The sequence below is a fragment of the Psammomys obesus genome, unplaced genomic scaffold (genome assembly GCF_907164565.1).
Source record: "Psammomys obesus unplaced genomic scaffold, mPsaObe1.curated_primary_1811, whole genome shotgun sequence".
In the NCBI taxonomy this organism is placed as follows: domain Eukaryota; kingdom Metazoa; phylum Chordata; class Mammalia; order Rodentia; family Muridae; genus Psammomys; species Psammomys obesus.
The window spans coordinates 5,613,745-5,631,866 of NW_026596046.1; the positions used below are offsets into that span (position 1 = coordinate 5,613,745).

General features: G+C 44.7%; 1 protein-coding gene across 1 annotated transcript in view; it reads left to right on the plus strand.

The window, feature by feature from the left end:
* Positions 1–18,122, plus strand: part of Adamts17 (ADAM metallopeptidase with thrombospondin type 1 motif 17) — a 298,959-nt gene that overhangs the window by 205,961 nt on the left and 74,876 nt on the right. The window contains exons 15-16 of the mRNA XM_055623484.1: positions 2,284–2,404; positions 13,106–13,186. Coding sequence (XP_055479459.1) covers positions 2,284–2,404; positions 13,106–13,186 — 202 coding nt within the window. The remainder of the gene's footprint in view (positions 1–2,283; positions 2,405–13,105; positions 13,187–18,122) is intronic.

Below are 18,122 nucleotides of genomic sequence, written 5' to 3' on the forward strand. Positions count from 1 at the left end.
TGTGTGTGTGTGTGTGTGTGTGTGTGTGTGTGTGTGTGTGTGTGTGTATCCTGAGCAAGGAGCAAAGAGTGGCCCTGAGCATAGGGAATTAGACAGCGGATGTTATCAGGAGACAAAACACGGGGCTAGGCAGATAACCGTGCATGGTCAAATGTCGTAGAGGTTTCAGGCAAGGATGAGCATGCCTATCATTCTCAAGCCATGCTGGTAGTGTCTGACTGGAGCATCTTTGGAGATGAAATGACACGCTACATCCAGCGTTGTCTAGAATTCCAGACTCTTGGGACTATATGTGTCTAGGGAGTAGAGGAAAAATTGGGCTTAAGGCTTCAGGCTATTGAATTCTATGGAGAAGGTGAATTACTAAGGAAGTCAAAGAGAACTAGAAGGTTGGCACTGAGCTGGCCACTCCCAGGCAGCTGGGGATGTGAAGAGAAAGGAAGAGTCACAAGAGCTGAGGGAGAAACAGACAAGAACCATAATACATTCCAATGTATTTGCGTGTTTCCGCGTTGCCTTCTCTTTCTTACCCACCTTTGTCCTCAAGTTAGACGTGGTAGGTAGCCTGTAACTGCCTTGGATGAAGTATTCAGCCAGCCCTCCATATTACACATTCTGTCTATAGATTTGACTAACTCTAAATGCAAACTACTTCAGAAAAAAATTATCTTTTTCCTAAACATATGCAAGCTTTTTTCTCATCATCATTAACAGATATCGATTTATTATTATTTAATTACAAACAATAGAAAATTATTTACATATCATTTACATTGTATGCATTATTGTATGCACCCCAGAGGCAACTGAAGGCATACAAAGAGAACCTATGCATAGCCTGCCAGTTCCAGGACATCTTGAGCTTTTAGCTGTGCCACGAGGCTCTCCTGTCCCTTAGGTGCCACACGTGCTAACTTTCTCCAGAAGAACAGCCCCCTGAGCAGCACATATCAGAATCTGAGAGCTCAGAAGTAGGTGTCCTGAAGATTCCTTAAGGGTAAATGAAAGGAACCCAAGATCATCAGGGAGCTGCGGACGGCTCTAGACCACTTACTGTTGAAAGTTTCCTTGGGTTTGGCCATCTTGTTCTCTTGGAACACAGAGGCTCATAAATGCAGTTGTTAAATCTCCGCTAACACTCAGAAGTCATGGCTGTAACTGTGCTTTATGGTAGCTTCCATTTCAGAAGAAAAGAGCCTGTCCCTGCCAAGCATATTATAGACTTCTGCCACCAACTTTAGCAAAGGGAGAAAGCGTCCTGTTGGCAAGGTACTCTGGCTATTGCCCTTCAGGCCTCAGATTTGCTGCTGTTCTGACATGGATATCCCTGCAGGCCTGGCTTCTAAATGCAACAGGTGACAAAACTAACAACAGGCAGCATGGGCAGAACCTGGAGGCCTGTCCCAGCCTGAGGAAATGACTGTTCACCTAAGGGGCCATCTGACTTACATCTGTTCACCACTGATGTGCAAAGCTCCCTGCACTGCCACTGGGAGAAGCTATGGGGACCACGTGGGATGTTTATGTAGAGCGTCCAAAGCTGCTTAATCAGGGAACCCTAACTGAATTTCAAGGCAAGCGGCCAGTAATGAAGCCAGAGGGTTGTTATGACAGCATGGGAGTGGTTTAGAAATCACAGGAAGAAAGACCTAGAGTGGGGAGCACACGTGACAGAAATGAGGAAACCAAAAGGAAGCAGATCCACGTGAGACTGAAAGGCTGGGGTGAGGGGCCAGATCTGATGCTGGCTTGTGGCTGTGCCACCAACAGCCTGGTATATAGTAGCCGTGAGACTCAGAAGCGGCCTGCAGAACCTCAGAGAATATTTCAGCCATGGGAAATTGTCTGAGCTTGGATGCTCCATCTCTCAGACCTTGTCAGTTTCCACTTTACAGAGTAGGGTGTAACATGGTGTGACCACAGCCCCCCTCCGGCTACCTGAGTCACTATCCTGACATTTCTTCTGTGGTGAGGCAGAGGTGGATAGTCCCCACTTCTTGGAGATATGTAGATGATATTCTTGTGGGTACTTTAGGGTAGCAGGACTCCGTCATTCCATAATACATGTTTTTAAAAATATTTTTATAAATTCATAAGACTATAAAAACACATGCACCTGATCTGAATTCCAGTTGGGCATTTTTTTTCCTTCTTGTAAATTTAATAATAGTTAAAATGTGTTAGAACCCCCAGGCACCATTATGCCTTTTAGAGAAATCAGTCCTGCAGGGAATCAGCTTAAAAACATTAATAAATCTTAAATTAATTTCTTTGGTTTTCTAGAAAATTGGATGTGATGGCATCATCGGGTCTGCAGCTAAAGAAGACAGGTGTGGTGTCTGTAGTGGGGATGGCAAGACCTGCCGTGTGGTGAAGGGTGACTTCAGCCACTCCCGGGGGACAGGTGAGCACTGGGCCTAAAGACTGTGATAGTTACAGGACCATTGACACAGACTGTATATTTCATCTTCTGTGCCACAGTGCTAATGGTGGCATGGCTTCTTGTATGTCACCTCTCAGATGCAAATAGAAAACCACCTCCCACAGGTTGACATTTGACCTCTATGTATATACTGTGGTGCATGCACACATATGTGTGTTGAAGGGGTTTTTCTTTAACCCATGTTTTTCACCTATGCCCTTATTCCCAGAAATAAAGACTTTGAGACTTAAATATATTTACAAAAGCCTAGGCATATAGCTAGGTATATTCCCTGTCTTGCTCATAAGTAATATCTCATTCATTCTATTCTGAGTTCTGCTACTTGGCTGGTTACCTCTGCTCAGGTTTCATGTATTTGTCCTCATCAGTGTCCCAGAGCAAATTCCCTTCACTCTATCCCAGCATTCCTCTTCTCTACGGGAACTCCTTCCTTTTAATTCCTGCCTCAGCTATAGACCAATCAGCTGTTTATTGACAGGTGAAGCATCCATACGGTACACAACAAATTATACCTACACATGTGTATACATCACAAGTACACATCACACACAAAATAAACAAATGTTTTTTAAATAAAGTTGATGTTTAGAATTTACACCCATGTAGATTCTCCAGAATCTATTGCTTCATCATATTGCTCTGGAGAGAACTGGAAGAAGGTACCACTGGAGTGAGTTCATTTTGGGGGACTGTGCCCTCTGGAACTGAACTGTCCAGTGCAAAATGAACTGGCCACTCAAGCCTACCTAAATGTAACTCATAATTGGCTGAAATTAAACTAACCTAAATATTATGGCCCCATTTCAGACTCCCCATTGCCAGGCAGGCTGGTGGGTCCTGGGTCAGACAGAGAACATCCTTGTTATCACAGACGTTTTCCTTGGACATCACAGCTCTAAAACTTAATCTGATTTCTGCTGTTTGCTTTGGAGTATATGATATCATTTCATCTCCGGGCACCCTGGATTTGCCTTATGTAGTTATTGCAGTTGGGAATAAAACTACCTCAGTTGTCAAAGGTCTACTATTTAGTTTATTTCTTTTGATAAATATAAACATTAGAAACCTTATTTAGGATAATCAAGATTGATAAGCAGGTAAAGGCATTTGCTGCTAAACTTGATGACATGAGGAGGTCAAAGGACAACTTTTAGAAATCATTTCTATCCTTCCACCATGTGGGATTGACCTCATGTCATTCTGCATGAGGGTTTGAGCACGGTCACAGCTGTCACTTGGTGAGTTCCATAGTACAAGGCTTTCCCTCAACCTTTGAAATCCTCTACCAGATCGGATCACTTGTCAGACAATGTAGTTAGGACAAAAACATTGATTTGGCCTAGGAATATGCTTCACCCTTCCCCAGCAATACCCTTTTTCTCACCCGCCTTCCTCTATCTACCCAGCCAGTGTTGGGCTCCATCTGTGTGTTCCCCTGCAGAGGATGGACTTCTTTGGCTGTAAAAGTCAGTCTCCCATGGAGGTAAAATTCAAAAGGTGCTCCCTTGTAACTGTCTCACCAGGATTTTTTAGCTTAATATGCTTACTTCTAGCTGCTAGGTTACAGAACCTGTAACAACACTTCAGAGGAAGGAAAACAAACATTAGTTTCATCTACCTGTGAGCCTGTCACTTCTGAGCACTTCCAAATGCCATATACTAATATTAAAGCACAAGGTAGGAGTTTTCTTTTGAATTTTAAATCTCCACCATTGGAGTCCGTGAGCATAAGATCACGTCAGTATGGGCTTTGTTTATTGAAAATCTGTGTGCAATGTTCTTTCACATGTGGGTAATTATTGGCTGCTTAGGATTTGATATACTAGACTGCACAAACACAGAGTACTGACACTGAGTCAACTGCACACCCCTCCCAAACACACACAGGGAACATTTATTTGGCATGTATACATTTCAATATCAGATATACAGACATCAATGTTTGCAGTCACCACATTGGTCACAGTCAAGGTGAGGCACATTGCCAGGGCCTGCATATAGATCAGCTATAAAAAGTGACTTAAAAAGTAAATGGCAGCCAGGGTAGAGAAAAGACACTCTGGCTGGAGGTGAATCTGTAAATTTGAATGAGACTCGGCAAGGAAATCCTATGGCAGTCCCAAGTCATTTGGCACCTCGGTGACCCCAATCAAGTGGATTTGCTAATCTTGTTGGTATAGATAGGAAGGCAGCTTTCATCAGTGCCCAGCTCCAAGGAATGAAAATGGGAGGAATGTCTTATCATCCTTCAGGGTGAGTATCAAAGAAAAATGCCATACAAAGAGATAAACCAACATCAAATGCAGGAACACTGCCAGGTCCTGCATAAATGCCTGACCCCAGCCTGAACTCTCCCAGGTCTGCTTACAAAAGCCCCTGAGCTGAGAAGCCAGGGCAGATGCATCAGTGCCCTAGATAAGCAAGAAATCTATGATGGAAGACCACAAACCCTTGCCTTGGGAACTGGCTTTTTCAGTGTAGAATGTTTGCTGCCCCCAACCCACCCCCTCTCAGTCTTGAACAGACAAGGCTTTTATCTACTCCTAGGTAGGAAGAATCAACTCAAACCAGCTTTCTAATGGATTGGCCTCAAAATTCTCGTGCCTTCAACAGGACTGAAATGGCTAGGCTATTTGAATTTAGTAGGTTGAAAATTTCTGCTGTGAGGTGCTGCATTCATGCATTAACTTGTCACTGAAATATTGTCATCTTTATTCCATCCTGCTCTGTGGAACTGGAAAGGTGTCTGTTTACCATGGACATCCAGGATGCAACTAGACCAAAGTTCCCATTGAGGCCAGGATGCCTGACAGGCTCTGACCCCCTTTGCACTTTGTTCTTGAAGAGATAGTAGATTCAGCTGAAGTGATCTTCCATTTTTTGAATATAGATAGATTCACATCATGGTGAATCTTCAGTAATTAGCCTTGAAGCCACCACCACATCCTGAGTTCTGTGTTCCATGTCTAGGTGTGGGGAATGGCATTCCCATGGGGCTAGTTTGTGGTTATATGATGATTGTAAACCATAGTTCCACGATGATTGAGGGGAACAAGACCAGTTGCTAAAATGGGCACAAACCAACTGCAATCTTTTTCTTCTTCTCAGTCAAGAACAATCTTTGTATGAAGGTGTCTACGTGTGTGATGTCAAACGCGATTCCCAAGTGTTTCTCATGTAAGATACCTGGCTATACGGCATGGTCCTAAAGGTGACATGCTTGGTGTGGGGATCTTGCTTACATGCCTGAGTGTTTTCTGATTAGAATTAGTGAGAATGAGTCATGAATGAAGCCATGGGTAAAACAAAGGCCAGGGACTACTTATATAGGACACCTACAGACCAATTGGCAGCAGTGAAAAACTAAACTAAAACCAAGATTAAAAACAAAAGAACCATGAATTGAGAGGCTAGACAAAAACATTGCCTAGGGTGCTGTGGTTGGCTTTGTAGTCTTATCAACCATATCTCATTCCTTAGCAATTATTTCAAAGACGGGGGAGCCAGTCTTGATCTGTGCCTCCCTCATAAGGACGTTTCCATATCTCCTTATCACCAGATTGGATTTTCCTGTTGGCAGAGGGATCTTGGTGCTTTCCTGGTGGAGATGAAAGCAGTAGCCTTGATCTGACCTGGTTGGACTGGCCACACATTCCAAGGGTCAACTAAAGCATGGATTAGACTTACAGGCTTCTTGAGTGCAATGAGATCTTTTCAGCTATAATAAAGAACCACCTTTACCAAGAAACATAGTAACACGGATGGTCCCCAAGTCGGAATATTTCACAGTACAGTTTTCCCCCTGATGATACTGAGGAAGCCATCCCCTTTCAGCAGGAACTGGACTTTGAACTTTGAATCTTATTCTGTGCCCGGGGTCGCAGCTTGTACCATCCTCCTCTCCTGCAATGCTGTGGTAGCCAGTCACTGTTCCCACAAGAACACAGTGTGAGTGAGCTGCGCCACAGTATGCTGAGCTGTGATCATCAGAAGATTAGGTGTGGTGCATGCACCTTGGACTTAACCATATTCTCAACTTAGAATGGGTATTTCAGGATGTGACTCCATTATATATTGAAAAGAGTCTGAATTCTCATAAACAACTTTTGTAAACAGAGAAAAGCAGAAACTTGGCAAAATCCTTTCTGAATATCTTGGGATTTATTTAATAATTTTTCCCATACATTAGATACTACGTAGAAAAGAATCCCAGTATACGATCAGATTCTAACATCTCAGTGATGGTTTTCCCAAAATAGTCAATGCTGCTTAACCACAAAACTATAAATAAACCCAAATCTTCTAGAAGGAAAACCACTTGGAAAATTCAGGTAAACATAATTGCACAAGAACAACACCCATAGCCTTGTAATATTAACTGGCAAGTAAAGATGGACTTAAGGTCTCCATTCCTAAGTCTGTCACTTGGGGCAAGAATGGTGTGTGTCCTAGAACAATGGCAAAAGCTGGGTTTCTCCCGTGGCTTCTTCATGACACTACAATGTTTCCCTTTAACCAATCCCTCTTGCTTGGTGAATGAAACTATAATGGGAAATTACTCAAAGGTAAAAACTTACTCCTTGGCCTAAAATGTGAATTTATCTTCTGCATTTTCAGAGTGATTCTTTCCTTTTGTTGCATTCTATGTGCTATCTGTGACTAAGTCATGACACATCTGGCCTGAGGGACAAGACGCTTTGGGACTTGGTTAAGGAACTCTCTCCCTTCCTGGTCACTCTTCCTACCAGCTAGAGTAGGTTTTTGAGCTCTGGGTCAGAACTGGCTAGAGAAGAGTGAGAGGCAGAAGCCTTCCTTTCCTTCAGGGTCTTTGTCTTTCATTGGTTATTTCTGTATTGAAAAGAGAGAAACTAAATGGACATAGTGGCATAGACCCTTAATCCTAGCACTCAGGAGCCAGAGGCAGGTGGATCTCTAATCTCTGTGAGTTCAAAGTCAGCCTTGGTCTACATAGCAAGTTCCAAGACAGCCAAGGCTACATAGAGAGAATCTGTCTCAAAGAATAGGTAGGTAGATAGGTAGGTAGGTAGGTAGGTAGGTAGGTAGGTAGGTAGGTAGATGAATGATAGGAAAAAAAATGGATGGATGATAGGAAAACAGTAAAGAACAGAGGAAGTAGTAATAGAAAGGAAGATTAGCAGAGCCCATGGACCACTGACACTCCCTGCTGGGAGCGGCCACCACACTTGGCTTGCTTTGCACATCTGCCCTGAGCTTGCCACTGTTGACGAGTATCCCCACCCCCTGAGAGGTACGGGAAGAGACAGAAAGCAGATGCCCTTTCTGGGTTGCAACCTATGCCAAAGTTAAATTTAAAAATAGCGTGGTGACCATGCCTGGCTGCAAATGCCCCTTGCTCTGGCATTTGGGAAACAATCAACTAATCAAGACCTAGGCAGCTTCACACACTGCCTCAGAAGCATTATCAGGCAGATTGTGCTAACGCCAAGCTACTAGTCACAAAACAGAAAAAAAAAAAAGACCCTGCCCCATGGCAGCTACTCCCCCCGCCCCCACACACACCCCAGTACAGTTCAGCAGCACAAGCTCTTCTTGTTCCCAAGCGTGTGGATTCTGGTTTAAATGGAAATTCGGAGGATGGGGGTGCAGATTTTAATCACTTTGGCCCTAAAGAATTTTCATCTTTGACACTTAACTATTGTGTATGTCCAATAATTCCTCAAATTCCCTAGAAGGAACAAATTTCTCTAATAAATATCTGTGTTATAAAATCTAATGGTAGCTCAAAAGGGGTGAGATGAGGTGCTGTCGAGGAGTGGTTTGGGTAGTGTTTTTATTTGCACCTCCTCTCCCCTCCTCCCTTTTAAAAAGAAAGCAGGCATTCTTAGAGGAAACCAATTAGCCTTCCTTCCAGGTCCCCCTCCTACCCCAACCTTAGGTTACTGTTGATCTTATTGATCTAGTTGTCGATTCTGAACGTCATGAGCAGGTGGTGCTTTGGGTGGCTTCTTTTACTTAGCACTGTGTTTTCAAAGTTCTGCTTTGTCGCAACATCCTACATTTCTTTCCTTTTTATTTATTTATTTTTCTTTTTTCTTGTCAAATACTACTGCACTATTTAGCTACATTATATTACAATACATTCATCAGATTTGGGGTATTGTTTTTTGTTGGTGGTGGAACAATGGTATGAGATTTTGTAAGTTATTATGCAAACACATGCTTTCATTTCCTTGGTGTGTAGTATGTTCCTAGGGATAGAATTGGGTCCCAGAATAATTCCCGGCCCCAATTCTTGAGAAACTACCAAACTTTCCTGGGTAGCTGTGGCACCGTGTATCCTAACTAGCAGTGAATCCAGATTCCACCCGCTCTACTTGTGCACCAGGGCTTCTATTCTGCCTTTTGATGTGGCAGGTATAGTGTGTATGAGGTGGTACCTCATCATCCTCTCTATTTGGGCTTCCTTAATGATCCGTGACACATGGCATATGAACATATATGTCTTAGTTAGGGTTTCATTGCTGTGAAGAGACACCAAGACCAAGGCAACTCTTATAAAGGACATTTAATTGGGGCTGGCTTACAGTTTCAGAGGTTCAGTCCATTATCATCATGGCGGGAAGCATGGCAGCATGCAGGCAGTCATGGTGCTGGAGAAGGAGCTGAGAGTTCTACGTCTTGATCCAAAGGCAGCTATGAGGAGTCTACCTTCTGCAGCCAGCCAGGAGGAGACTGGAATTCTACCCTGGGTGGCGCTTAAGCCTAGGAGACCTCAAAGCCCACCTCCATGGTGACACATCCCCTCCAACATGGCCACACTTACTCCAGAAGGCCACACCTCCTAGCAGTGCCATTCGGTATGGGCCAAGCATTCAAACACCTGAGTCTGTGGGGGCCATACCTATTCAAACCACCACAGCGTAAAAATGTCCATGTCTGTATCTTTTTTTTTTTTTTTTTTTTTTAAGAAATGCCTATTGAAATACTTACTTATCTTAAGCTGGGATGTTTGCTTTCTTATTGAGTTGTATCACTGATGTATTCTGAACGCAGATTCTTGATGAGGTAAGTGACTAACAGCTATTTCATCCCAGCATTATGAACTCCTTTTTCACACTGTTCATGTTGGAGAATGACAAGCTCTTAAGCTTTGATAGGATCCAAGATTTGTCTTCCTTTTGTTGCTATAGCATCACACTGCTGCCTAGTCCTTAGGACACCGAGGTTCATTTCTGCCTTGTCCTCAGAGAGTTGTAGTTTTACCTCTGACCTTTAGGTCTGTGATCTAGCTTGAGTTAGCTGGGTTTTGTTGGAGGGCATGGCCCGAGGCAGAAGATAGCCAATTATTCCAACGCTGTTTGCTGAAGACTGTTCTTCCCCCATTAAGTATTCTTGGCATTTTCGCTTTAAATAAGCAACAAATGATTTATTTCTGGACTCTCCATCATAATTCATTGATAGAATTATCTGTCCTCACGCCAATACCACATTGTTTTGATTATTGCAGTTAGCTAAAATGTTTGGAAATCAGAAAGCATGAGTTCTCCAACTTCATTTGAAATATTGTTTTGACTCTTGTGAGTCCCTTATATTTCCATATGAATTTTAAAATCAATTTGTAATGTTTGGAAAGACAAATCTTTGGGGGACATTGATAGTTATTACCTTAAATCTACAGATTACTTGGTATCTTCCCTTCCTGTTATTCAGTCTTCCAGTGCTTTGGCTGGAGCGTGGTGGTAGCCTACTTGCCTCACATACACAAGCTCCTAGATAAAGCCCCCCACAAAATAAAACCCTTCTGATCTGTGAACATACATCTTTTAATTTACTTAGATCTTCCTTACTATGTCTCAACAACATGTCATAGCCTTTAGTGTGAAGAACTTCTAGATGGTGCCTTAAATTTACTCAGAAATATTTCATTGTTTTTGAGTGGCACATGCACACTTTCCTGTTTCTTCCAATGCAGCTGATTTTTATAGTCAATGCTGCATCTTGCAATCTCTTCTAATAGTTACCTTAGTTTATACCATGGGGTTTGCTGTGCATTCAATGTTATGTGAAAATGAAGATAATCTTACTTTTTGTTTGTTCCTATGTTTATGTCCTTTATGTATTTATATATTTAGTTTTTTTTATTTTTGCCCAATTGCTTAAGAACCTCCAATATACTGTTGACTAGGAAAAGCACAAAAATGTACTTTTTAAAATTCCTGATCCTAATGGGGAAATCACTCAGTATTCTAAAATTAGTTATGTTGTTAGCTATGAGGTTTTTTTGTTTGTGTGTTTTTTGTTTTTTAGATAACCTTTACCATGCTGAGGATTTGTTCTTTGTACTCTTGGTTGAATATACCAAGTATTTTCTTTGTTTCTATTGAGAAAATTATGTAAATATTATTTATCAATATGGGTGATTTCCTTACATCTCTGAAGTAAATCATATTGGATCGTATTTTATATATATTGCTTCTTAGATGTTGCTCAACTGGATTTTCTGATATCTTATTGAAACTTTATGTGTGTATTTACCCATGATATAGCATCATCTCTAATGCAGACTATTTTATACCAGCAGGGTTTGGTTCAGCGGTTCTCAACCTTCCTGATGCTGTGACCTTTGACACAGTTCCTCATGTTGTGGTGACCCCCAACCATAAAATTATTTCATTGCCATTTCATAGCTATAATTTTGCTGCTGTTATGAATAATAATGTAAATGTTTTTTGGAGACAGAGGTTTTACCAAAGGGACGTGACTCACGCACGGGTTGAGAATCACTGGTTCAGGCGATGTGTGGATCAGTACCTTGCCAAATGGTGTTCTTGTTACTTCATAAACATGGTGCTTGCTTAACTTTACAAAAATGTTTGTGCAGCTTACGGCTGTTTTAAGTACTTTTACCTTGAAAGCATGGATAGCATCAGAATAACAGAAAACAATGTGTGTACGTTTAAATGCTCTAAGGCATGTTGAAAGTCTGAGGAAGCACTGAAATATTTCCTTCCTTCTTTCTTTTGATGTTGTGTGTGTGTTTGGAGGGGGTGATGTGCTATAAGTCAACTATAGTTTTTAGGTTGATTAGCTTGTTTCGATTACTGAGCACTATGTTTACAATAAAAGGGCATGTATATAGTGAGAAATCAATATGTAAATAAATCCCTCCAGATATTTTCTAACCTCCCTGTAGCTGGACCTAGAAATCTCTAAGTATTTTTAAATGTACTCCTCTACTACTCCACTACTTCAGTGATCACATCTGGGACCCACAGCATCCTCACAGAGGCTACGACAAATGCATGACACCCTGTCTCAAACCTAAACACAGGCATGGGATTACCAGTCCACGCTTCAGAATCCCACAACCACATCTGGGCCACTTACTGCCACAGTTTCCCCAGTAAGGTGTCAGCCCCTGACTCGCTCCCTGCCAGCCTCAAGGCATTTTCACCCTGGCGGGTCCCTAACTACCCACTCCCAGCACCACGCACAGACAGAGCATGCAGAGCTCTCATTCTACATGGAAATAGCCAAGCAAACAGACAAAAGGACATGCCACAAGCCACAGAAGCCACCAGGGCAGCGAAGGCAGGAGGTGCGCGGCAGGGAAGCTGATGGTTTCATTGGAGCGTGAATCTCTTTGCTTTTTATGATCCTGTGGACGGTCAGAGGAAAGTCAAAACGCAACAGAGCATGAAGGAACTTCCAAAAGAGGAGTGAGACCAACAGCACTCCTCACCACGTGCTCATGATGATTTCAGGTGGCTGTACCGAAGTGCCACTGGCTCGGTGGCAGGAACATGGAAACTTCCGGTTCTTAGCCTGGACACAGGAAGTCTGAGATATATATGTGGGTGGGGCTGGTCTGTTCTCCTCCTCTGGCTTTTGGTGGTGAGGCTTTTAGTAGTGAGCACTCTGGTACTCTTTACCTTACAGAAGATTCACTCCGATATCCGCCGCCACTCCAGTATCTCAATGGCATTTACCTGTGGCATACCTGTGTGCAAATCCCTCCCCCTTAAAAGGTATTTCAGGCTGGTGAGATGGCTCAGCAGGTATGGGAGCTTGCCACGAAGCCTAATGACATGAGTTTGCTTCTTAGAACCCACCATGGTGGAAAGAGAGAAATTACTTTCCCAAGTTTCCCCCATGACATCCATGTATGCAGAGTGACATGGGTAACCCCCACAAGCAAGAAACAAGCAGACCTCACTTTTAAGATAAACGTGGTCTGTCCTATCAGATTAAGGCCCTCCTGTGTCCAGTATGACTTTGTCTTAGCTAAATGTGTGTGCAATGAGTTTCCAAATGAGGTCACAACTCAAACACACACACAAACACCTACATAGCTCTGTAGGTTTGGGTTCAATCCTGACTGGGACACATTGCCCTGTGTAGAGAGACTGAGTTTTGGGGTTTCAAAATACATGTTTAAGAGAGGGTGTTGCAACTCAGTATAGAATACCTACCAATGGAACGTTCTAGCAACTGAGTGGCCAGATGTTGTGGTCTTAGAAGAAAGAACTCCATGTGAGTTGGTGCATGATTTCTTGGGCCTTATCAGCCTGCAGTCTCTGTTTTCTCATCACAGGGGGCGTGGCTGGGCAGTTTAAATGGGCCATTCCCTGTGGGCCTGTGATCCAGGGAGCTTCAGCTATGTGTTATCTGTCACCGCAGGTTATATCGAAGCTGCTGTCATTCCGGCTGGAGCTCGGAGGATCCGTGTGGTAGAAGACAAGCCTGCTCAGAGTTTTCTGGGTAAAACAAAACTCTTCACTCAAAGTTGCTGCTCTGAGAGTTGATTCTGATGACCAGAGGCTAGTAGCTCTGCTACCGTCTTTCTCCCGGTTTTCTGCATGCCTGCACTCCCCATATATCTTCTCCCAGGTGTACCTCCACCTTCATTGTAATACCCTAAGTACTCAAAATGGATCAGAACAGCACTTTTGGCAAGCAGCAAGACCCAGGGTATTTTCGGGGGTAGGGTAGAGTCAGTCAGATCCACCACTCTTAGATGGGTTGGAAAACAAAAATGTGGAAGAATCCATGAGGTATTGGGGGAGTGTGTTTCCCAAAAATCAGTACTGGGGGTCTGGGGCAGTTAGCTCAGGCAGCATAGGTCCATGGTCCATCCTTCAGCAAGCCGCTGCAGACTGCCAAGGGCAGTGGAGGTGCCTGTTGCCGAGGAAAGAGCAATGGTCCTAAGCTGACTGGAGATACAAACAGCACTGGCCTTCCCTAAGCTCTTGACGCCTAGCTTTATAGTAACCGACTGGCTGACTTTGAGCACAAACCTCTACAGATCTCTACAGGGTTAGATTGCATCCTGACTGGTGCTCATCGCCCTTTGCTGAGGATTGATTCAGTGAAAACCATCCTAGCTAAAAGAGGCCCTCTGAGCAATTCCAGTCTTGCTGTTAACCCTCAGAAAAGATCAGCCTAGTCCTTGAGCCGCTGAAAGCAGCAGCACCGCATTGAACCCATGAGCGTTGTTTCCATAGGCTTCAGGAAGAAAACACTCATTTGGGTCTCAGGAGCTGCTCTTCTCTTGGTTCAGCAGCACGGAAATGATGTCATTTAGATCCTTTGGTCAGCCTAAACCCCATGGTACTTGCATCAGTTAAATTTCAAACTAGATATGGCTCATCTCCTCCTCAGGGTTCCCTCTCTCAGACTGTGTTGGAAGGTGTCTGAGAGTGGTGGGCGGAAGGGTTTAACTTCTAAGTATTTGGGGAAAATCAAAATTTCCCATGAAACCACTTTATTCGAACTTTTAATACTGAGAGGAAAAGAAATGGTGTCTTTGACCACATTCCTGCCTTTTTTAGATTACACAAGAGTATCCCTGCCTTTCTTCAAAATGGTCGCAACTTGAGTTAACTCTAAAGAGATAGCATAACTCTCCGGCAAGAATGCAGTAATCAACACCACAGGGCTACTACCTAGCGCCTTAGATAATGAGGAAGGTGCTGTTACGGAGCCTTGGATAGCACTGTTGTCCTTCCTGAGGAGGAGATGCTCCAGGGTACACTGCACATCTGCCTCTGGAAGAGGCAATGGGAAATGTCCCAGCCCAGCCTAGCACACTCCTCCCCAGCCGCCCCAGCTGTCCCACTGCACAGAACAGTGCTTATGAAGGCTTCCTAAAAGGAGCCTGGTGCTGCTTTGGGCAACTTTCCCAGAGTGGCAGCCTTCTACTAAATTCCCGGAGATCCTGCCCCTTTCCACACACCTGAGGAAAATGGGTAAAATTCTGCAGTGTTGACTTGGGAAGTCTTGCCACCAAGTGTCACTCCCCAAATTCACCCTGCCCAACGGGTGCTCTAAGAATGTATCATTTTGCCAGGGACTCGCGTTTCTCTTTCCAAGGGCACAGCACTGAGGCTTCACAAGAGCCCAGGGTCGGCTTTCACCCATACTTACAAAACTATGAACCCAGTAGTCTAAAAGCTGGCCCAGCTCTGAGTGCACCAGACAGTTCTTCCATAAAGCAGTAACAGGTGCTCCGCAGGTAAGTCCTTGAGCTCCCAAGATGCCCCAGCACCCATCTTGCCGGTCCCATTCCATAGTACCTGGGAGATAGCAAAGCTTCCTCCCTTTCTGCTCTTCCGCAGAGTGTAAGTATGACAGAAGACACTTCCAGAATCAACACATCTTCAATATCTAAGCCCTAGACTACAAAGGGACCCCTCACTGGAGCTCACATCAGAGGATTGTTGTCACAGTCGGCCCTGTCAGCTCTCCTGCGGAAGCCGAAAGGCACATATGTAAAGGAGAGTACTAATACCCATGTTTGTGGTTCCCAGTCCCCGGACAGTGCAGAGAGAGACCTGAACCCCCACATCCCAATACACCACAGAGTATCCGCTATGCTGGATTTGCAGATGGCAAAGCAAAAGCCCCCCCCCCGGGGGGGCTTATTTGCATGCCCTGTTCTTCACTCCACCTGAATCCATTGCAGTCTGGAGCCTCTTAGAATTGCCAGTGCAATCTAATCAGGAGCAGAGGTTGGCTAATATACACGTTATTCTGTGCGTTGCCAGTCTGTATCCCAAGAGGATCAGTTTTAAACGTCTGAATGACTTGGCTCCCCAGAAGCAGTGTCATGCCTCCACAGGAGCTTGGAGCCAGCTTTAGTCCCCTTATCTTACCCCCAGATTCATAATCCCAGTATCCCAGGCCCTGACCCATAGGCAGGAGCAAGTCTGAAGGAAGGCCACACTTGCTTGCTATGTTTCTACAGTCAGCTCCAACGGGCCGTGCTTCCACTCGGGGCTGGGTGCTTTGGAAGTCAACCCCATTTAATTCTGAATTACTCTCACATTTGCTGGGAGCAGTTCCTCAAGAATTTCACCCCCACCTACCTTCAGCCCACGCTGGCTGGCTTTCTGCTCAAAACCACCTGGAACAGGAAATGCCTCTACAGTTTGTATCCATGGCTAAGAACAGAGCTGGCTGAACTCCTAGTGGAAATAAAGAAAGAGGCTGACACAGTGCCAGGAATAGAAGTGGGTTGACTGTGGGTCAGGTCTTCCAGTTGACTCTGGAGTGGGAAGAACTGAAAAGAAGCCACTGGCCTTCTGCACCCCTCTGAGCCAGGGGAGAGCAAGTAGGCAGGGGAGAGCCTGCCTCCCTGTGTGGCCAGCTCTGACAGAGTGCCCCTCCTCGCTCCATGGAACACTTCCTATCTGCTCTTACAGTGCCTAGAAGTCCCAAGATGGTGGGCAGATATCCACATCAGAGCTGAAAAGGGTGGGAGTTAAATTCTGGGCTATGCAGAGGTCTTGTTCTGTTATAGTGGCCAAGAAGAATGTGACTCTCTTTCCGTGGTACCCTGCAAAAAGCCTGTCTCGCTGCTCAAAGAATCAACAAAACGGGCACCCTTATTTTTGCATCATGGTTTAAAACATTGCAGCCCCTGACCCAGGCAGAAGCAGCTTGAAGAATGTCCTCAACAAACCTGAACCTCAGATCTTGCAGATGGAATCAGGCTGCTGGAGGAATCCCGTTCTCTCTGCCCTGAGCTGTTATTTGCCTGTAAATCAAAGCATGCATGATCATTTTGATGATCTTGTTGAGTTCTTCTCTGAGTCCCCAAATCCTAGTGACTGATTGGTCTTGACATCCTTACAGACTGAGAGAGTTTTATGCCTGAGAGGTGAGGGCACAGCAGCTTCATTAAGAAGATGGGAATGTCATGTGCCTCAGCCTCCAGACAAGCTCTCATGCGGAGGAACAACTCTCTTCCGCAAACCCTGCCGAGGGTCATCCACAGAAGGGAGGAAAGCCACTCCTGCTGAGACCTAAGAGGACAAGAAGTGACAGCTCCAGGACATCGAATCACACATGGAAGCTACCTCTTCGCTGTCAAAAATGACCTCGATGTCCCAACAGACACTGGGACTGAAGTTTCACTCTTCTGAAAGGAACGTCAAGTGCTAAATTCTGATTTTTTTGTTTTTAACATGGAACACGGGAACTTAGAAATCTTGTATCTTGTTTCTGACTCCCACCTGAGTCAGAAACGTTAGAAGCCATCCCCACACCACCGGAAGCTGTTGCTTCAAATTCTGCCTGATCTGGCAGAAAATACAAACACCACTGTTCCGAGGACCCTCCTCAGATGAGCAGAAGGCTCTGCTGCTAGAGCCGCTGTTAGCTCCACCTCCATCCTGCCCATCACAGTTGCCACTTCCACCCTGGATCCCCTGGAACCAAGCAGCTTACCATAGTAACCGCACCACACCCCTAAGTGTGATTTTTCTCTCCTCTAGGTGTATTCTCCCAGCCCTTTCCAACCCTTCCCTCCCAGATGTCAGACTCTGGGCATGGGCCAGGCCAGTGATTTTGAGCTCATGATTTAGTAGGTCACTTGAAGCATCTTACAAAAAGAACCAGGGGGTGTCTACACAAAGCTGGTAGGAAAGAGCCACCTGTGCAGGAGACTGCTGTGTGATGGGAACAGTGGCCCAGAAGCATGGGCTCATGTTGTGAATGGCTGAGGTGACCCTAAGGAACCCATGAGTAGTTTTCTTCCTTCATCTACTCTGCCCTTCCCATGGACGAGTGTTTTTACAAGATGGCCTCCTAAAGACACAAGTGACAAGCGTCATGTCCTTAGTCACTGGGCTTCAGCTTCAGATACTCTTGGGTCCAGGAGTTTCAAATGATATCACAGGAAACAGTGTCTGCCTCTCTCAGAGGCTCTTCCCATGTGGCAACAGGTCAGGCTTAGGCCTTTGGACAATGCCTAGGGAGGACGGTAATTCTCTCTACAGTGAAAGGGAGCCAACCCAAACCCAGAACTGGGCATAGCCCCCTCTGACTAGAGGAAAACATATTCTCAAGGGAAGCTGAGGGAAGGGGGCCATTCCTTGAAGATAGAGAAACAGGCTAGACAGCAAATATACTAGACAGTCAAGATGGCCACCTTGCAAGAAAGGCCAAGCCCTGACATCTAGACTTGCAGCCCTAGCCTTGAGCTGAGAAGGAAGGCCAGTGGGTGAATGCAGAACAGCAGGGTAAGTGAGAGTTGCTGAGAAGAGAGAGCCAATGCCCAGGTTCTCTGGTCCGTGGATGACACATGGGTTCCAGCAAGGGTCCAGGCATGGCTATGGGTGATGTTTGGCTTCAAGGAAAATTCTTGCTCATCTCACTGACTCCTATTCACCAACAGCAGCAAGTGCCTCAGAGT